The sequence below is a fragment of the Lampetra planeri genome, unplaced genomic scaffold, assembly GCF_965212315.1.
Source record: "Lampetra planeri unplaced genomic scaffold, kcLamPlan1.2.h2 scaffold_1907, whole genome shotgun sequence".
Taxonomy (NCBI): domain Eukaryota; kingdom Metazoa; phylum Chordata; class Hyperoartia; order Petromyzontiformes; family Petromyzontidae; genus Lampetra; species Lampetra planeri.
Genome location: NW_027614656.1, coordinates 1,710 through 23,731, shown reverse-complemented (window position 1 = coordinate 23,731; position 22,022 = coordinate 1,710). Strand labels below are relative to the sequence as shown.

The window sequence follows — 22,022 nt, the reverse complement described above, 5'->3', positions numbered from 1 at the left end:
GAAGACAGGAGTGGACAGGAGACAGACACAGACGGACAGACAGACATCTTATCCTCCACCAGATCTGAAAGAGAGCAGGGGAGAGGTTGAAATCAGGTCGTTCAAGAATCTGGGAATGAAGATGAAATGGGGAAAAGAGATTCCGAACTGATGGATGGTTCACACAACTGAGGAACATTGCGGGGGAAGAGGAGGAAGAGGAGCGGTGAGGGTCATACCTTCCTCTTCGAATGTTTCTGCATCCCGTAAGTCGAAAAGAGAGAGAGAACAAAAGATTTCAAGACTCGGAAATAAGAACTGTCCAGTGACAAACCACCACCGAAAAAGAGTTTCCAGGATAAGCAGCGTGAGCGACATAACTACAGATGAAAACACGTGGCCTGAAGTTGTAATTGACACCCCCCCCCCCAAACACACAAGCTGTAACTTTCAACATAACCTGAACAAACGAGAACTGTCCTTCATATGATTCAGGTGACAGCAAAAAACACTAAATACACAAGTCGGTCACCTGTTGTTCTTCTACTAGTGTATAGTTGTATCATACTGGCATCATATGCAGCAGGTCTACAGGGTCCACAGCGGGACACCCCCCCAGTCCCGTGAGCACCCGCTCTCTGTGCGCGACGGGCCGACTAACGAGAGAAAACATTCTGATGACAGCTCATGCAAACATGCAGACACTTACCTCTGATCCTAAAAGGACCGCCGACGTCTACAGCGGCTACAGTGTGTTTGTGTAATACACGGTCCTTTTAGGTCAGAGGATAAGGAGTGAACGACAGCGAGCATGCACAGGCACGACAGTGCAGAAGGTGCACGTCAGCGAGCGCGTTTGGGATTTGGTGCGGCCTATCGAGGAAGGAGAAAAGGGGTCATTCACTCTTAGGTTGCTCATTAAAACACAGAGGCTGGAGAAGGAACATCATACGTGGCACCGTTGGAGATGGTTCCAGTGGACTTCCTGGCAGACTCATAATTTGTGTCCTCTCATCAGCAAGGGAGGGGACAGAAGGGGGAGGGAGTGGGGCATGGTTTAGGACTATGGAGTCCAATCATCCAGGGGACATATGGAGGGACGTTCCAGAGGTGGATCTCAGATGTCTGTGGCGTTGGCATGTTCTCCATGTGGACTAGATGGGTTTCTCCCACGATTAAAGCACAGTCGAAGCTACTAGTTACTATAGCAACTATCGCTATAGCTGATGCTCGCCGACTGATTTGCTGTCAATCTGGCTGATGAACGCCTCTCCAGGAGCAGCCACCAGAGGGCGTTCGACCCGAGCTGACCAAGGCCCAGTAAAGATAAACGCATTTGAAATGTGGTGGGGACAGAGACTCGCCACACTGATCCATTCATCAACGGCTCCTCAAGTGTCCCCTTGGAAATTTTGACATTTTAGGAATACCATCACTCTCTTTCTAACGTTTTCAAGACATTTTAAACTGACCTACAGTTCGGTCTACAGTTGATCTCTGTCAGTTTAAACTGCTGAAGATCGCTCAGGTTGACGTTCAGAGCGTAAAGCCATCTCAGTGAACCAGTGCTCAGAACAGAAGTGAAAAACCTACTGCTCCGCTGGAAGTGAATGGATTGAATGTCAGACTTTAGGGACAGCGTACACCCTCAGTTCCCCTCCCTGAGTTGGGCGTGAGAGGTGGTGAGGGAGGAAGGGGCGGGGGGTGTCCTCTGGGTAGAAGCAGACAGGTACACAAAGGCATGCCAGAACTCTTACTTAAATCCCCATCCTGTTCCCCCTAGGACTATAGCTGCCAGGAGAATAGCACCTGCGATGGACCCTATTATGATATTGGTGCCACTGGGACCTGCGCAGAGGAAGGAGGGGTGGAGGAAGGGTGCGGAGGAGGAGGAGGAGGAGGAGGAGGAGGGGCAGAAACAAAACAACACCACTAAAAAAACACACGTCAGAGGACAGCATCAACACCGTACATCAACAACATCAACTGGAGTGAGAGAGGCAGATGGTAAGATCCCTGCAGACAGAGAGAGAGAGAGAGATGACGGAGGAAGGAGGAGACCAGCACACGGGGTGGAGTTGGGAGCATGGGCGGGTGAGCGGGGGAGATCAAGGACACAACAGTAAAATAAAAACAAAACCAAAGCGTTTTATTACTTTGTTCTCATTCCCTTCTCCTGCTCTTTCAGCTGGACACCGTCCTGCTCTGAGTAGCTTTGGGGTTTTTTTGACCCTATGAGAGCAGCTGCTCAATGACTGCAAGGAAATAAGGAGGACAATTGAGGATGGCAGGTGCCTGCAAGACATACAGAACCACCGCACGCACACACACACACACACAGTAACTCAACACACACCCAACACTGAAACCATGACGCGGCAGGAAGGTTAAAACACTGTGAGGCCAGAAGGACTGATGTGGTCAGGTGAAGTCATCTTTAAGGACAGAGTACACACAGGGAAGCTATGATGATGGGATGGTGATGAGCGGGGGCTACGGGGAGGGGGCATGAGAGGCAGACAGGAAGAGAAATGTGGGCAGTTCGTGAGGCGCTATGAACCTTTCTTCTCCGGGCCTGTGGGGACCGTGGGCTCTGGGATGGGATCGAACACGCTGCAGTCCTTCCCCGTGTAGTCCCTGTCACAGATGCACTTCACCTCATTACTGCAGGTCTACGAGAAAGAAACAAATAAAGGTCGGGTGGAATTCTCCAAAATACAAAAATAACTTGGCGTCAAAAGCATCTAAATGATCGATGGTGGAACATGGAGGAGCCACACAGGGCTGGCAGATGAAGACCTGGACCAGAGCGTCATAAAATCAGATCAGTGTCTGACTTCACCAGCAGGTGTCGCCACATTAACCAGGACTGAGCGCTCAGGAATGTACCATATTTTTCAGTGTGTTTTACCCCGTGGTCAGAGCAGATACGTCCTGAAGTGTATCCCGCACAGGTGCTGAGGTTGAATGCGGCCACAGGGAGGCAGCGTCGCTCCAAACACATCATGTTGGGACCACAGGGAGTGCCGTCCTCCACGTAGCCCAGGTCGGACCCGTCCTCCAGCAGAGCATGGCCTCCTCTGGGGGGGAAACACACAAAATACACACATACATAAATGAATAAAGTCACGCTGCTGCAGGTCAGGTGAGTGTGTCTCGCTCACCTGCAGTCCAGGTACTTGTTCTGGTGGTAGAGGGTGAAGCTGGTCACTTCACCCTGCAGGTCTCCAAACTTTGGCTTCGTTGTGATGTTGGCACAGAACAGGAAGCCACACAAAACATCCCTGATGAAAAAAAAACGGAACTAGCTGAAGCTCACGCTGTTTCACACTTTTGTTTTTCAATTAGTGGCACAGTCGAGTGAATCTGCGCTCGTCATTCCGCGGGAACACTCACGGCTTGTTGCACTGCAGCCAGCCCCGGCCGTCGGGACCCGGGCCGCAGTTGCCTTTCTCAGTTCCCTCCGCATTGAGTTTATCGTAACAAAACCTGTCTGCTGAGTCTGTGAGGGTGAACAAATACAGTCTCACATGCGGAGAACACGAGTGTAAAGCCGTGACACGGTGCGTAGCGAGTACGTACTGTAACCCCACAGGCCTCGGCACTGTCTGTCACGAGTCCGACATCGTCCACCGTAGCAGCGCCCCTGAAGGAAACACACAACAATGACGACGACTACCACAAGGGGAGCTGCACGTTTCGAAAATGCTGCGCGAGCTCGTCCGACCTGATTACTTTCACACATGTATCCGTCCAGCTTATGGACATTATGAGGGCACTGCAAAGAGGAAGAACACGTCACGATACGGATGCTGTTTGGACATTCTGCAGTGTTGTACGCCGAGCAGGCGACGTTTTACCTGGCTGGAGTCTCCGGTGCACGTCTCTGAGATGTCACAGTCATTCACAGCCTCTCGACACACCACGCCTCTCCGCTCGTACTAAGACACACCAACACCGGTGGTTCACTATAGATGCTTTCTGATACATGTCGGTGGCGTCATTCAGAGAAAGGTGCAGCGTGAAGTACTACAACTGTCTCTGTTCACACTTGAACAACAACAACAACACCTACGCACACAGTTTCTGGCATGGATTCACTCCTCCTCCTCCTCCAAGTTCAAACGCAGGCTACACAAGTTGTAGCTGCTTGTTTGACACCTTCTGGGCAACTTTAGAATTCTAAATCCTCAGATGCTGAACCACTCAACCATACAATCTCATCTAATTTACATCACTGGATTAAATTGGGTGTGTGACTGCGCCATACGCAACCACAGAATAAATGTTGCCAAGATAGCGCCCCATTTAACATTGAAAGGTGAAAGGGGCGTGACTTTGTCTTAAGAAGTAAAAACTACATGATGCTGCTTTAGTCATGGATGTGCATGTGGTTCCACCTTGCAGCCACTGCAGCAGAGTCCGTTGCTGCACATGGCGTCGTGGGTGAGTGTGCATTTTTTACAGCAGGCTCCTCCACTGCGGGCGCATTCCTGCAGACATGTACCAACACAAGCCGTCAGCTTTGTTCATTTGCGGCACAACACGGCTCAACTTCCTCACTTGCATCAGGTTGATGCACAGATTGTAAAAATGGTACCCACCACCTGGGATCCACAATCACACTCTTCTCCTGGCTCCACAAAGCCATTGCCACATTCTGGAGGATCCAACAGCTGAGTGACAGAAACACAAAGCAGGCAGATGGATGAAATGTGTGTCAGCGGAATGGGAGATGGTTGTTGGCTGTTACCAAAGCATATTTATCATTAAAAAGCCCAAGGTCACCATAGAAAACACAGTTTAAAAAACTGAAGGCAAAGCATAAAAAATAACCCCATGCACAAGAAAATCATACAAAGTAAAAAAGTACACCATTATACATACGTCAAACATCATAGTAAAATTATACATACATACATAGCACATTCACACATAACTGTTTTAATGGAAAAGAGACTATAAGATTATTAATTATATCATAAATGAAAATAAATGGAATAATAATAATAATAATAATGACTAATGAAGCCCCCTCACCTTGTTTGGCTTGTTGAAGAGGCAGCTCCCGCCCCCCTGGAGCAAGAACTGGATGTACTCGTCAACACTGCAGCGAGAAAAACTTTCTGGGCAGATAGTATCTGTCATCACAAACACACAAATACACAACGGCTGAGACAACAAGAAGAAAAAAAGCACAATGCCGTTCTGAAACGCCAGATCCACTGTGGGCGTTTGTGCCGTCACTTTGCAATCTGACAGGAGCTCAACCATCTGTAGTAGGACGCTGCTGAAATGAATGACTGTGTTCCAGCTGAAGACGTCGTAGACATGAACTGAGTAAATCCGAATTCACAGTTTGGAGTTCTGTCTTTTGCCGTGCCCATCACCTGCTTGGCTTTTATTGAGAGCAAAAGTCAAAGCGACGCTCTGCTGCAGGTGTTTGACGCGAGGGAGATGAGCAGCTGAGAGGAAACAGTCCCGCTGCTTAATTGTGTCAACAAAATCACAGAAAAGAGTCTTTTCTCTTTCTCTCCTCTGCTGTTTGTGTCAGCGTGCTGTGACATCTTACCCCGTGTCTTCCATAATGCAGCCCAGCCAGGTGTCTGGACACCTGCAGTCTCCTGTGAAGACGACCAGAAGGGGGAAAAAAAAAAAAACAACCAACACACACACACACACACACACACACACACACGGTGATTATTAGCATTTACAACACACACGACATTTAAGATGAGAAATTAGCAGTGTCACAGCAGAAGAGTTCTAACTTTAAGAAAAAAAAAACAACAACCTGTATTTAGAAAAACAAGTAATAAAACAAAATTGGTAAAATCATTAACAATATGTACAGATGCAAAAAAAAAAGTAATAAATAATGTATACAGTAAAAAGTAGAGAAATGCAGGATGATAAACTGCAGTGTCACTAACCTAGAAACGAATTGAATTTGTGCTCCGTCTATGTATAATACCATAATGATGATGGGCGTCTAGATTTAACAGTTTTAAATTGATATCGGCCGCAGCTATCAAACTCTTCTATTCGACATCGGTATCACCCAGGCCGTTACGCTACATTAGCGACACAGAGCTGCACAGGATGTGCACTTAGCTCATGTCCTGACAGTGAATAATGGACCTAATGGCTTCTCTGCATTAATCACACAGCCCATTGTTCAGTGGCAGCAATTCTCCAAACCACCTCCTCCTCCCTCCTGGATGCAGGTGACTAATCACCTAATGGAGAATTTTAATTATGTAATTCAGCTGCTGGACAGGCAAGCCTGGCTATCGACCCCGCCCCCCCCCCAGTGTCTTTTACCTGCAGCGTTGCGTGCGTTGTTCCACCTCATCCCAATGTTCTGGCCGAGGCTCTGGCACAGCGTTATGGCCATGGCATCGACGTTTCCATACTATGAGAAATACACACTGGTTAACTGCTGACTCAGCCAGGATGAACTGAGGTTCAGTCAGGATCTCCGTTCTATGTTCTACAATTCTTATTGTATTTTTCTTTGTCAATTCACTGTTGATCACAGTTGAGCATCCAAAGGTGATGGTGAGGTGATGACAAATCATGTATTGTCTAGTTTGGTTTTAACCGGACAAAAAGACAAAAAGATGAAACTAACTTTAGCTCAAAGATTTCGCTCACCTCATTGATACCCCCACCCCTCGTAGCGGAGCAGACTCCTCCTGTATAAGCCGTCCCACTGCGGCTGCTCTGAAAAGTGCGCCCTCTGGAGATGCGCCGGAAAAGACGCAGTGATTTAATTCAATCGCACCAAAAATCTGCGGGGGGGGAGAAATATTTTTGCCAATTCTTACGAGAAAAGATGGACAACGTCACTCTGCTCTCTGATGTTGTCCTTCCTGTACTTCATGAAGTTCTGGAGCGTAATCAACGGGTCCTCCACTATTGGCATCATATTTTTAGAGGTCCACATCTCCATGGCAACCAGCACGATCCTAGTGTTCAGCTGCTCCTTGTAGATCTAACGGACCAAAAATACCCATCAGTCTTTGATGTTTCACGTTTGCGCACGTAGGAGGGGACAACAGCAAAACCTCCCAACAGGTGGTGTGTGTGTGTGTGTGTGTGTGTGTGCAGTTTAGAAGTAATCCAAGATCATACCGCATCTGCCATGTTGACCACGGCTTTGGCAAAGTTCTTTGTTTGGCTGCCGGAGCGACGCAGCTGTAAGATCCACAGATGGTGTTAGCGAAGGATTTCACTCAGTCTAACAGAAACCCACAACACTCACACACAACAGTGTGTGTGTGTGTGTGCTTTGTATGGATTAGCAGTGCTGCTGGCAGACACTCTCGTGTTAACTCCCCTGGAAACCTTCTGACCAACTTTACAAATTAGACATCCCTCTTTTGGAAGACGAGGTGAAGCTCTTTACCCTCCTACCTAGACTGTATGACACAGACCGTGATGTCACCGATATGGAACTAATCATTAAAGTAAAACAGCGTCAAGCGTAACTCACCATGTCGTTGTCGTTAACGACCATCAGCTCGATGTATTTGGTTTCAGTCTGACGGAGGGCTTGCGAACGAAGCGCTTGGATCGCTGCAGCACCCCAGACGCCCGCTGCGCCTTCGACGGTCTGTCGTCGTCACCGTCACCTCCTCTGCGATCCCACGCACTGTCCTCGGTACAGTCTGGACACACCCACACACACACACACACACACACGGAGCTGCAGGGACTTACGGGTGATTTGAACCTTGAAAAGTGCAGTGAGATCAGTCCAAACATCACACGTCCTGCAGCTTTATACCTGCAAAACGGATGCTTGACCACCATATTTGTAGCCATGTTTATACACACATATGTTCCTTACCTGGGCAGTGGGGGGACAGTCTGATATCCGGCATCCTGCGGATTGTGTGGGCGCCGTGATTCTACAAAACACATCACGTTACGCACATCAGAAAGTAAAACAATAAAAGCCTCACTACCTCCCATCGATTACCTGGCCGCTGCCGTTGAGAACAGGCTCGATTGCGTACGAGTAGACGCCATCAGAGAACATGCCGCTACGAGAGAACGAGGGAAGAACAGTGAAAGGTGGAGCAGAAGGAGCACGTCTGTACCAGAACACTAATGACAGCGTGGGTTGGGCTGGAAATAGTTCCACATTTATCTCACCACACGGGCCGTGGCAGGTGGAGAGAGCAGCCCAGGACTGTGGTAAACTCCCTCAGTTTTCCCTGATAGTAGCAGTGCTCCCGCTACCCCTGTGGGCGCAAGGGACCACCGTTAGTGCTGACACACTATGTATGCAGTATATATATACTGTAGATATACTTCAGTGGGTGTCGTGATCAATCAGAGAGAGAAAAAAAAATACACTCCTCTCTCCCTCTCCCCGTTCATCGCTTCTGACCTACTTGGGCTCTATATTCTTCCCCCACTCCATCCCGCTCCACAAGGTGGAGGAGGACCCCTGCGTGAGGATCTCTTCAATAAATGAACACGTGTGTTTGCTCACAGGGTTTGATCTGAGACTGTACCATCAAATATGTGTTTATCCCTGAAAGACACACAGAGCTCACTAACGGTCCCCTCGGTCGTATGTTGCTGTGAACATGATGCACTGATATTTATTGATTAAATGTATTGTCGTTTTATATACTAAAGCTTCACATACGCTGTTTTTTTTTTACTTTGACAAATGTACATTCTACAATATTTATCCTACTGATAAATGACAAGTAGTAAACAAGCACATTTACATTCACTTGTGGGAGAAAACAGTTCACGCTTCGTCAATCCAATGATCGCAGAGACCTGAGGACTACGGAGCTCAGTGGGGCGATGACTTGAATGCATCACACCTTCCGTGTCCCGTGTCCGCGTGAGTGTCCGGTCCAGCGGAGCGACAATCTGGCCTGAGTGCAGGTGGGCATCCTTGGCCTTGGTGCGCCTTTTCTATCCCCCCTCCTCCGCCATTCGGGGCACAAACATATTGTCTACGGACAGAGAAAGTCCTCCCGGTGCCAACGCTCGTCTTCCTTCACGTCCACTGGAATCTGACTCCCATTTTCTCTCCTCCTCCTCCTCTCTCACGCTCTGCTCTTCCCTCCCTCTCAGTCGTTCATGCTCTCCGCTGCCAAGAACTTAATGACACTGCTGAGCTAACTAGTTGCTATGGAAACAGGCTAGCGATTGGTCAGAAGGACGGAGGGGAGCGTTTGGAAAGACCGGTGGGGGCAGTGAGCGTCATTGGTGTACAAAAAATATATATTAGCTTCCCTGCCGTGGCATTCCTCTGGTCTGCCTGACAGACAGGTGTCACATGGAGCGTCAAGGTTTTTGTTATCGCCCTCCTGTTTTCTCCAGAGGATTTTTTTTTTCCCCCTGTGCATGTGTGAGAAACCACATGAACACACTGAATGGGAACACGAACACACACACACACACACACACAGTCATAAGAGTGATGTGACAGCAGTCCAGTTCACACTTTCCCAGGAATAAACGGGACAGACAGTTAAGATCAGGCGCTCAAAACACAAACAATCAAACGCTTTTCGTTTCTAAAATGAGAATCTAATGCAACACGTGCGCATTTGATGATCTTAAAATATCTTAGGCAGCGTTTTGTTAGATGAAACAGCAGCTTCAGTCGATCAATATTTTCTTTTCTAATTTTGCATCTACCAGACATACTGCGAGGCTCGGCCGTCCTGGTTTAAGTGTCGCTCCACATATTCTGAAGACAGGAGGTGACTGCAAAGAGAGGACAGACCTCCATCATCCTGAAAATGTTTGTCAAATCCGAGGCGCATCATCAGCATCAGCGTCATCATCAGTGTGCGTGAGTGTCTTTGGAACGCCCCGTCTTGTCAAGTAGCGTAAAAGGGAGGCACTGAGTGCTTGTGGGTAAATGCTAACATCTGCAGCCGTCACAGACTGAAACATGTAGATGATTGTGGGATGTAACACTGACTGGTTGAGCTCCAGGTCCAGGGTGAAGGTGAGTCCAAAGGCTTGCACTTGGAAACAGCTCTGGGCCAGATGGACGGGCTGGAAATAAGAACGACAACAAGGTGTGTTTGTCGTTAAATCACAGTCTGCCCAAAACGACATCATCAGACAGAAGACACGAGGCTTCGTGTCCTGAATAATTGAACAGGATCGATAATGTGCACGCTCTCATCTCAGCAGCTGAAACACTGTGATTGATAAAATCCTCATTGACCGACTGACTCGCCGCATTCTGGCAGAAAGATTGGGTTTTCTTTTTTAAGATGGATAGAAAGGGGGTTGACAGACGGAACGGGGGTTGTCGCGGCGGGTAGAGAGGTGGAGGGGGGGTGGCACTGCCGGGACAGAGAAGAGTGTGTCTGGCTATGGCAGTGTGGTTCCGAACCAGCTCACAGCGACTCGCTGGGCTGGGAAGCGTTCCTCTTACTACTGGTGTGGAACAGTTGAAGCACCGTGTCCGATCTGTGTCCGTCTGTGTCCAGTCTGTGTCCATCTTTGTCCCGTCTGTGTCCGTCTGTGTCCGACGCAGACACAGCGTCTGCATCAGGATGGATTTGTCAGAAAACACTCGTGAAAAAGTGTCCATGGCACATCCAGTCAACAACACCCGCAACATCTACTCACGTCTAACACTGGCGACTTCTAAAGGAAGAGGGTTGTCTGAGGGCATGAGATACACCCACACACACACACACACACACACACACACACACACACACACACACACACACTCTACTGCAGCTGTGGTTTTCTCTGAGCAGAACATTCAGTCCACACAGCAGGCGACACTAGAAATCTGATCTTCTGCCTCTTCTCTCCGTCACTGATCATTTGACAAATCATTGTGTCATCATGTCTCAAATGTTGATCAAATCTACACTTAGCACAAAGAAAAGTTGCCTCGTAATTTGCGGAGTCGCCCAAACATGAAACACAGCAGATAAAAAAAAAAATAAAAATGCTGCCTTATCTATTTTCAAACCCAGCATGATGTGACAGAAAAGCAGGTGAAAAAAAAAACTCAACAGCGTCTGCTGGGTCTAAATTTGTCACATCCCTCTTCGGGGCTTCTTGAATATTTTAGAAAACAAAACAGCACGAATGCCGACAAGCAGAGTACAGCGAGTACACGATATCTGCGTGAACAGAGTCAGGATTTGTAACTTACACGGCCGTTTATGGGCAGGGAATTATTCTTACTGGGGGCGTTTGTCTCAACTATAACAGGAGTAAGACGTCTGACGTTGATAACGTGTCGTCATATCAGTGGGACCCAGAGAGAGGAACATGGATTGATGGGGTGTGTGTGTGTGTGTGGGGGGGGGGGTTGGTGCTCCAGAACCCTGGACCATGCAGAACGTCTCACACAGTTCCTGTTCCATAATTAATGAGGACATACTTCAACACACCACTGAATAATGAAGAAGGTGGGGAGTGTGTGTGTGTGTGTGTGTGTGTGTGTGTGTGGAGGGGGGGGGGATCAGCACGACAGGCCGGATGATCGGACGTGACGACTGAATATTTCAGGAGGGGGTAAGCTTTGTCATGTGGAACACAAAGAGTTAAACAGCTCAGTGATGAAGAGCAGCTCTGGACTTTGACTGATGTTTGAGGATCACTTCAAAGTTAAAGGAATGCTCCCTGCCCCCCCCCCAGTTTATTCCTGTTCTGACACTAGTGATGTAATCTGATGCCATCCAGTGATGTAGTTGGTGTTAACTAGGGTCTGTTTGCTGGTCAGTGGCAGCACAGTGACGACAATCTGCATGAAGAAGAAGGATTCAGCTACAATCCCTTCATGGATGAAAGAGCCCGTGTGTACACTGAATCACTGGACACCATGGGGGGGGCAGCAAAGGGGAAAGGTCGATGTAGGTTTAAGCATGTTCGCCCTGCAACTGACTCTGAGCTAAACTCTTGTTTTTATGCCGTTGAATTACATTGAATATGGAGGATTTCAAAAGATTTTTCAGCATTTTCATTTTCACCTACTCAAGAATTCATCGCTCCAACTGACGTTTATTCTCATCAGCAGTGAGTGGACAAACATTCGGGGCGGGGGGGACAACAGCGTACGGCCCCGTTTCTTCTTTCTTGCCATTCACAGTGATTTTCATTGACTAACTGGGTCACAACCATGGAGCGAGGAATGCTGCAAGACGCCACCCTGCACTGTCATCGCAGGAGCGGGAGGAGCGGCCGCGAGCAGCAGAGCGCTGAGACGGGGCTGGAAAAGGAGTCAGAAGAGTCTTGGTGCCGTCACACCCATTCACGTCCATAGCAGACTCCAGAGAAGCCCCCCACATTGTGTCCTGTGCATCCTGAGATTCCCAGACACAAGCAAGCGGGTTTGTGACTCCTCAAATAGGATGTGAAGGATGCATGTGGGGAATAAAAGCCAGTGGTAAGCAGGTGTGTCTGCTCTAGCCCAAGACACATATCTCACGTTTGTTATTATTCTAACAGGGACGCATTCTCTAACAGGTCAAAGTGTGGAGTTATCGCAAATTGACTCTCACTTCGTGATGATTTTGGAACATCACGAAGAAGAGTGGTTTGACAACCTGTGGACCACGACGGGGTCCAGTCCACAGGATCAGAAGGAAAAAGGTGATTTCAGGACCACTTCTCACTCTCTATGCATGTCGACAGTAGGTGGTTAAAAACCCTTAAACCACCTAAAAACAGCTCAACGAGGGGTTTCTACTTAATCGCATTAAACCTCAGTTCGATGCCAGACGTCTTCTTCGGTCAAAGCTTACCGAGGAGTCCCTGGTGTTTGTTCTTCACCCTGGTATCCAACTGGTCATGAGCCATTTCCTCCTCGGACTCAGTTTGCTGCAGCAGCTGCTTCGGATAGGTGATCTCTGTGGCTCTGTCTGAGCCGTCTGCCCCGCCCGGCTGGCGTGAACCGGTCCCACATAGCTGCCATCCCTGCACCGGGCTGCTGCTCACACCTGTGTGGTAAAGGACAACAAGGAGGGTCAGCAACGCTTGGTGGAAGACACACCTGAGGCTGAAGAGCAGGTGTTTGATGGAAGCTGTCAGGATTTCTCAGACAACGACAATCACATCGGGCCCTTTAACCTGAAATGAGCGCTTTCAGGGCGAGTTGGGGAAGTTGTGACACGCCGAGTCTGTGATGTGTGTTTGGTAAGACATCTGCTGGGGGTGTGCGGGTTGGAAACCGGAAACGGAACACGAATGTGTTGATGCAGCAAATCTACTGCAGCGGAGAGTGCGCTCAGGACACCAGGCTGCTCTGGTACTGATGGAGAACAGGGGTGGGGAGGTGGGGGGCAAACGTGCTGGTGTAATGGAAAATAAATGTGCATGCAGAGGAAACCCCCCCCCACACACACACACCACACACACACACACACCCACCCCACCCCCTCCCTCTCCGGTGTCTTTCTCTTACCTGAGGCTGCCACCCCCGCTCGCCCACTGCAGCAAACACCATGAAGCACCACACCGCCAGCATGATCTTCACATATCCACCCGGATCACAACATCAGGAGCGCAAAATGCCACGAACAGGGAGGAGAAGGCCGAAAAAAACCCGCAAAGGATGACGAGGATCCCAGGTGAATCCGCTAATCATTTGCTGGTGCGCGTCCCCGCATCTCTCCACCGCGGTGCATTGGCCTTTGCATATCAGAGAGATGTAAAATGAACCTGAGCGTGGGTTTCCGGCGTAGATGATCAACACAGGCCGAAGAGACCGATCCGTGAGGATGGAGAAGAGCACCGGGAGAGTGCGCACCGCGGCTGCCATCGCTCCGCACGGCTGCGCGGCGCGCGTATGGGTGTAAAGGATGAGACGTGTGTGTGTGTGTGTGTGTGTGTGTGTGTGTGTGTGTGTGTGTGTGTGCCAATCTGGGATATGCGGAAACCAGAGGATGGGAGAACGGAGAGAATATGCGTTGGGTCTGCGGTGAGGAGGACACGTGGGACACTGGTACCCGCCCTCATCTCGTGCAGTCTCCACCTCCCGTTGCCATGCAGCTCTGCAGGAGAGGAGGCTGCTGATGCTCGGCCTCAGAGGAGAGTGGTGGTCTCACTCACATTCATACAAATCAGACATTTAGTTGTACCTGAGGTGGAAATACAAAAAAATGAATATAAAGTTTGTATTTAGAAATGTTAACCCATGATACTACACCTATTCAAATATTTGAAAATACAAAATTCCAACCCCTCTTTTTCCACATTTACTTCACTTGTTTAGATGGGTTTTTATTCATGTATTTATTTATTTTTAATAAATCAAAGAGTTTTGGGTAAAAGATGTTCTAGAAAAATCTACTCAATTGTAGAATAGTATATACTTAACATAAGTAGACCATTATATCCAATGTACAGAATCATGGAAATAACATGAAAGCATGAAAACAACACATGAAAGCAGCTTAAAATAAGTTAAATGAGATAACAAATTTTAGCAATAATGAAAGAAATGTTAATATGCTGCCCCCTCCTGGTGTGGGGTGTGAAATGTGACGTATGTCTGCTTCTAACTGCACCTTTAAGTTGCACACGAGAATGTTGGTGCACAATGAACGAATGAATGCAGAAAGGACATTTTGTGGGGAGACTCAGTGTCTGTGTCTGAGGCGACCAGAGGAGCAGACTGACACAAGTGTAGTAGGGATACAGCGCCCTCTGCTGATCAAATAGCTGCATCACACAGGCAGCAGCTGCATGAAGTCAGACTGAAGATGAACAAACAAACGTGTATGTACGGAAATGTCTGGAACACTTTGACTTAATCAGCATAAACTTTACTTCTGTTCATGTTTGGACAGTCCAGACAGAGCTTTTTGGGACAGATTAGTGACGTTACAGCCATGTGCACGTACAACTCTTTCTGTACCTGAATGGACCCTTGTTTTTCTTCGTTCTCAAACACCTCCACCTTCGTGTCAAGCTGCCGGTTTAATTTAAAGGTCAACAGCAGTCTGGATTCAGGAGCTGACGTTGGTTCACCCTCGTTTGCACAGCTGACTTTAGTCGGGTAATTACAGTAATTAATTGACGACCCAGCAGCTGCCACTTTATCAATTAAGAGGCTATAAAACGGGTCCGGGGGGGCGCCGGCGTTTCCTTGTTTCTTCATTTCACCACTAAACGTGTTGTTCTCAGCTGACGGAGGAAATGAACGGGTTACGCAGCGGGAAGCCCGCCGGTGGCCCCCGGCTGCAGCTCTTCAACTGCACGCACTCGGACTGCGGAGCGACCTTCACCCGGCAGTGGAGGCTGAAGGAGCACGAGACGGTGCACTCCGGAGCGGTACGGTCGGTGTTCACAGCTACATTCAACCAGTGTGCACAGCACGTTTACTGGTGTGGTCGTTTCTGGGGGGGGGGGGGTCCCACCAACGGCAGCGTCCGTATCAGTGCGCCATCACCGGCTGTGGTCGTCGCTTCTCCAGAAAGTCCCACCTGCGCCAACACCTCATCCAGCATCAGGGACTGAAGACATTCAAGTGAGCCCCCCCCCCCCCGTGAAGAGTTCATCCTTCTCAACCCACGACACCCGGTTGACTTCTGTTCTCACGTAGATGCAAGTTTGCAAACTGCCACGCAAAGTTTTTTCAAAGCGGACAAACTGAGGAGGCATGTGCGCTACGCGCACGGCGAGAAAGACAAGTACTTCAAGGTGAGTGTCCACAAGGTGGCGCCAAAGCGCCGCACACCATCTGCCAGCCCCCTTCTCAAGCTCTCGTTGAACGTTTGCTCCCCAGTGTGACCAACCCAGCTGCTCCCTGACCTTCAAAAAGCGCCGACTGCTGAAACTGCACCTCCAAGCGCACGGAGTGGCTGCGAAGTTCAAGTATGTCTGTAGCGTCACCGTCCGTCCTGTGCAGGTCTGAACTGGTGACCAGATGTTTCCCTGCAGGTGTACCAAGGACGGATGTGACGGCGTATTTGACTCTCACGTCGCTCGCAGGGCCCATGAGAAGAAACACAAAGGTGGGTCTGCCTCGGTCTGCAGCGGTCTGTAGTTCTCTCACCTCAAGTACACGGTGGATGCATGCATGCGCAGGTTACCGCTGTCATCACGCTGAGTGCCCGGTAGTCGAGTACACCTGGGCCAAACTTCAGAAACACATGGTGAAGCATCCAGGTGACTGACCTCACACACGCACGTACGTGCAGGTCGTGAGGACGTTGGCTCCTAATGGTCGTCTCTTTCAGCCACGTTCTCCTGTCACGCCTGCAAGAAGACCTTCAAGAAAGTGGATTCTCTGCGGCGCCACAAGCGGGTCCACGCGTCTCATAAGCCGGTGCTGGTTTGCCCGAGGGAGAACTGCCAGGCCTACTTCTCCACAACCTTCAATTTGCAGCACCACATTCGCAAAGTGCACCTGGAGCTCCTCAAGTACAGGTGCTCGTTCCCTGACTGCCCGCGCACGTTTGCCATGCGGGTGAGTGACGTGTCGCAGTCGACTTAGGTCCCAGCCGTCCAGTTTGTTTATGTTCTGTCTTTGCTCTGTTCCACAGGAGAGTATGATGCGACACCTGACCCGCCATGACCCGGGTGTCAGCACTCTGAAGGTTGGCTTTGATTGACAGGTTGTTTTGATTGACAGGTTGTTTTTTTTAAACGCTCACGTGGACTAAGGCCTCAACAGCAAAGAGCCACGTTGACTCAGGGTTTTTATACCTGCTGCACGCTGACAGTCACTTTGAGATGATCTGAGTTTTTAATATTCCAGACTATCAAATCTGTTCTGTTACATCACTGTTACATGTAATTTTTTTTGACCCCCACTAGAAACGTCAGCGGCCCAAGAAAACTTGGCAGAAGCGCCTGGACGGCCACCATCAGCCCCTGGTGGAAGAAAACCTGCGTCACCTCTTTGCCCTGCGCATGCGCATTTCCCGACGCACCAAAGTGGAGGCCAACCTCTCAGGCCTCTTCAACGAACGCAAGATCCCTCACTACGTGGACCCGGAGGTCAACCTGCGCAGCCTGTTCAGCATCAGAAGGCCTCGTCCTCTGGAGGAACGGCCGGCGGTTGCACCCGTGAAAGGATGAGGATGTAGCAGATAAACGTACTTTTGGACTTTTTGAAAAAAAATACAATTTAAAACACAGGAAATTGGGTCTCTTTGGTTATTTTTTTCCCCAAATGTAGCTGATACGTTATGGTTTTAATTTAAAAAGACACATTCAGAATGTAATGAATGACTGAACAGTTGACGTATCCTAATTTAATATCTTGACCCAATAAATTAAGTTACATTTCGCTCAAAGATGTGCTGGTCTGTTTTCTGTTTGGAGCAGTAGAGCCCCTCAGTAGCAGCTGCTGGAGACGAAGCCTCTCCAAACATGTTTTTGTCTGATTGAAATCCAGTGGAGAAGGGGCTCCTTATCTGTGCCTCGCTCAAACAGCTGCTCTCCAGCATCTCCACACCGCCCGCTTTGGCTGCACATACCGGTTGACATTTGCTGAACATGCTGGAGCTCATTAAATATGAACAAAGCTGGATGAGTAAGTGCTGAGTCACAACGTGTCAGTTTGGGGGTGGATATGATGTGTGTGTGTGGGGGGGGGTGCAGTTGTCAAACTGAACATTTAAAGGCTTTCCTCCTAAAGGCCTCAGAGGGGAGAACAGCAGTCGTGACCTCGGTAATTTGCTTCTGGATCTTTTGTCTATGAATACAGTTCTTTCCAGGGATTCCAGGAGTTGGACCAGCACAGCCAATTACTGTTGTCAGATTCAACGGACATGGAGTTAGAGCGCTGTTTTGTGAATACTGATTCAAAGCTGGTTCAACTTTAACTCTTTTGAGGTTCCTCGTCTCCGTTCGCTGCTGGTCTTGGACCTGTCGTGCGCCCAGCGGCTGACCTGCACGTTCTGTCTCAAGCCAACGATAGAGCAGGTGACGCGTCCATAATTCTATTTAGACAGAAGAGTTCCTGGACTGGTTTCAGAGCCATCAGCTTTCCACTGAAAGGGGATTTTAAAGGGTAGTCCCTGTTTCTATGGAGACGCAACACAGTATACGAGGACTTCTCAAATCTGTGTTCCGTTGCTCATCTTGTCGGAGGGGGTTTGTCTCACAAATGTGCTTGCAGGTGTTCAGCAGGTGCAGAAAGCCCTCTGCTGATTAGATGTTCCTTCCCGACTGCCGAGTTGATAATTGTTTTCCACCCGGTGCCACGAAATCCCTCAAGAGCGATGACGCTTGTCTGGGTGTCATGGAGGCCCGAGAGTTTAGACGTCAGGCATCAAACTGAATCCCCACGTGGTGAAGCAACCGTCATCCTCCCTCTGGACAAAGGTCACGCCAATTATCTGTATGCTGAGAACGACCTTTGGCGCAACATGCTGAGGTCAACGTCACATAGCAGCACTGAGGACGACTGATCTCTATAAGGAACCGTTTGATCGGAGGTTGTAGACGAGATAAATCAAATTCTCATCAGATCATCGCTAATGACGCTGTATTATTTATAGTAACACACAACCTCTCCTGGCTCATTCACAGAGAGAAGGGAAGCCGTTACAGAAAGAGAGAGAAAAGTTGTTGAGAAAATCCAGACAGGAGGAGATGAACTGAAGTAGGTTAACCATCCAGTCGTCATGTCCCGAATTAGCCGTCTTCCTCCAGAATAGATGACCCAAAACCTTTCTTCTCCCTCGGCCCTGTTTTGGGGAGAGTTTTCTCAGAGCTGCGACACAACTATCTACTATTTTTATCTTTACTACTGTTCAACAGTTTTGCCTAAAACCTGACAAACAAAAAATTTATACCAACAGCTGCTCCATCTGATCTGATTATTTCATGAGGATGTGTACCAAAGTCTCCCTCAGTGACCTCAGGGTCAACTTATAAAATATACTGGTTAGAAAAAAGGATGCTTAGTTATGCTGGTAAGAAGTTACTGTCACAAAAATGGCTGAGGGAGGTCCCAGTTTGGAGGAAACTGGAGCAGACGCAGCAGTGGACAGGAAAACGGATGTGATCACAAACTAAGTTGGAGTGGTGGTTTGTTCACAGAGCTGACTAATGGTCACCGCTCTGCTTATCATCAGCCCTCCGTTAAAAGAAATTTCTCCTGTGGTTCTTTTGTCGCCATTGTCTCAGGTCAAATTCTAAATTGCAAACGCCCCACAGCAATCATGCAAATATGGAGCAGAGACGATGGTTTGTTTATCTTTTTTGTGCAACTAATTGCCCCGTGCTTTGTTCTGGTATTACACAACTTGCTGCAGAGCAGATGAAGGATGGTAGGTTAATAAAAGTTAATAAAAGTGATACGTTTTCATGCAGCATGAGATTGAAGTGAATCACATAAAAGGACATTGTCTGTTTTTGACCTGATAAGAAGAGAACGAAGACTTGATTACACTTTATATTGTGAAATGAACCGTCATAACCTCCGGTGTTTGCTGCTTCATCGGTCAAAGACCAGCTTCAGTCAAGCCATAAAGGAAAAGTTCTTGCAGCAAGCAATCAAAAAACATGACAGTGGGTTTGTTTTACTGCATCGACAACATTTCAGCCCTTATAGTCATTTATCAAAGCTGCCAAACGATGAGAGCCTGATTAAATCCACCTCGATACATTGCATTCATTTGCTGAAGTTTGCCCCAAATCTTGCTTCCACCGTCGTTCTGCAATTATCCTCGAAGAAGCATCAAATCAACAGCTTCCTAATCCTGCATAATTGCAGGCTACAACAGCATGAAGCTCTGAGAGAAGCCTGACTCACATGCATTTTGCATTTTTCATTCCTGTGGGGAAATTGACGGTTTTGTCACAGCGAGAAACTATTTCGCCGAGGATCAAACAAAGTGGAAGGTAGGCACAGAGTGTGAATGCCGAGACAGGAACTAAAACACTCTATACCAAAGCACAAAGACATTTCTTTTTTAGGTTTTCTTACCCTCGGCCAAAAGTTTTCAGTCCCTGAACTTTCTCCAGCAGGACAATGTGATGATGATGATGATGATGATGATGATGATGATGATGATGATAACTGGATTGTTGTCCAATACTGCAGCAAAGTTGAAACCTTTGTAAGAAATATCATGTATAAGATTTAGTGGCTTAAAGATTTTGAAGATGTTTAGCATCATGCTACTAGTGGCGACCGCCAGCGAACATACTGTAATCCTACAAACCAGTGGTAAAAATTTGCATAATTTTTTTGTTACGTCATATTATCCAAAATTAAAATAAAATAATAATACTAATACAATGAAATTCACAGATTATTTCCTGTCTATAATCTATTAAACAACATTAAACAACGACAACACACAAAAACCTCCAACGTCCACATCAGAAATCCCAACTGTGATCATTATATTTTATTTCCCTCTCGTCACTGCGAGATGCACCGCATTTGTGTGTGTTTGAGTGAAAGAGAAGGCTCTCAACAGTTGTGCCTCTCCTTCTCCTTCCTCTTCTTCACCGCCAGGCGGTCACATTTTCATTTCATCTATCTGTTTACTGAAGTAAAAGGTCAACCGGGCGGTGGAGAGATGGATGACGTGAGTTGTTCAGCGCAGCAGCTTGTTTGTGTGCTCGTACGCCTGCTTCACCGCCAGGGACACGAAACCCTTGAAGAGACACAGAGAGAGAAGAGCGACGAGAACAAGAAGGGAGCGTGAAGCTCATGTTTCATTAATACAGCGTCCCGATGCTACGTGGGGATCACAGTTGACATTAGGCAGAGAAACAAATGTAGGCCAATCACAGGAGTAGGTCCAGGTCAGTGTTCCCAGAATCTGAGCTGGGCGCAGCGGCCCGACTGACGCCTGCGAGCGGCACGAGACGCTGAAGGACACTGATGAGTCAGTCACCTGTCTGAGGCATCAGCTGTCATTATAGACTGAGTGTCGAATCACCAGTCAGAGCAACGTTTCCTGATCCCACAGTAGAATGGGGACGCTCTCGTCCGTTCTCCCCCGCTGTCCGTCACTTACAATCAGTTCTCCCCTAATATCCTCTGATTCCTGTCTGATCATGCAGCGGCTGACGGCCCCGTCTGTGGGATTGACTGCTGATCAGTCTCGTCGCCCTGCAGCAGAGAGACAGTCACATCTCAGGAGTGCAGCGATAAGAATGAATTATGGAAAGTAGTCCCGCGGCCGAGGACCTCGGCGTCAACCTCACACCATCGTTCTCACCAGTCTATGATGGCTGATGTGCAGTACTTCCCTCAGGATCATCATTCTTAACAAATACTTCATTATTAATACACTAAGTAGAATAAATTAAACTGAATTGTCAAATCTGCATTCATCGAATTATTCAGAGCCAAAGCATGAGAACGATGGATGGAGGAATGCAGATCAGAGGAGGAAGGATCAGATCAGACCCAGAGCTCTGTTTACTATATTTTGACTGTTAGATTAAAACTGACTGAAGTATAAAAACTTTCTCCTATCGCTTCATTAAAGAACTCGCTGGAACCTCTCACACAGAGAGTAACAGGAGATCGGATCTAACACTGATGAGGTTGACAAAATCAACCAAAGGAGCACAACTTGAAAGGAAAGATTCAGTCAGGCTGGTTCATCCACCAGAGATCAGAGGTGTCTGAGTCCATGTTGAGGAGCAGGAAGAACAGTCTGACAGCATCCTGTGAGCAGAGGAAGGTCATTTACAACAGTAAATCAGCAAAGAATAATGGAAAGCACTGGATTGTGTGCTTCCATGTTAATCACTGTAACAACATGAGGATGTTTTACAGGAGGGTCCAGAGTACTGTGTGTGAACTGGTGCGGTCCCGGGGGTCTATAAAGCACTTTGCAAAACTGATTGATATCAATAAACGAGTGCCAGTGTCAGCTGATGTAATTGTTTTTGATTCGCTATCTCTGAGAAGGGAACTGTCTGTTTTGATGTCCAGGCCACCACAGGGGAGGGAATATACAGAAGCTGGAAATATGTGTGGTGAACTATTAGAATCAGAATGGGAATTATGTGCTCTGCGTAGGGCACCGGCTTGTAGAGGGGGCACCAAAAAATAGAAGGATGTAAGAGTGACCACAATCATAAAAAATAAT

The 22,022-nt window shown here is 48.1% G+C and overlaps 2 protein-coding genes across 2 annotated transcripts; one reads left to right on the top strand and one right to left on the bottom strand.

Moving 5' to 3' along the window:
- Window positions 1-218: 218 nt before the first annotated feature.
- LOC144740111 (disintegrin and metalloproteinase domain-containing protein 11-like) lies at window positions 219-13,765 on the bottom strand (the record flags this gene model as incomplete). The annotated part of the gene is given in 28 exon segments (XM_078622989.1): window positions 219-236; window positions 1,737-1,827; window positions 2,540-2,651; window positions 2,891-3,059; window positions 3,144-3,263; window positions 3,376-3,481; window positions 3,562-3,625; window positions 3,707-3,757; window positions 3,840-3,920; window positions 4,380-4,472; window positions 4,584-4,655; window positions 5,020-5,100; window positions 5,102-5,120; window positions 5,552-5,603; window positions 6,307-6,397; window positions 6,640-6,724; window positions 6,813-6,979; window positions 7,120-7,182; window positions 7,481-7,533; window positions 7,536-7,655; window positions 7,838-7,898; window positions 7,970-8,033; window positions 8,151-8,194; window positions 8,196-8,228; window positions 9,666-9,729; window positions 9,950-10,031; window positions 12,756-12,944; window positions 13,666-13,765. Coding segments are annotated over 28 exon segments (2,345 nt in total), but the record flags the coding sequence as incomplete, so codon positions are not given.
- A 1,379-nt stretch (window positions 13,766-15,144) lies between these two features.
- Window positions 15,145-17,031, top strand: LOC144740110 (P43 5S RNA-binding protein-like). Its single transcript, XM_078622988.1, is given in 10 exon segments — window positions 15,145-15,279; window positions 15,375-15,475; window positions 15,551-15,569; window positions 15,571-15,648; window positions 15,734-15,822; window positions 15,889-15,962; window positions 16,036-16,116; window positions 16,188-16,417; window positions 16,494-16,547; window positions 16,768-17,031. Coding segments are annotated over 10 exon segments (1,125 nt in total).
- The last annotated feature ends 4,991 nt before the right edge of the window (window positions 17,032-22,022 follow it).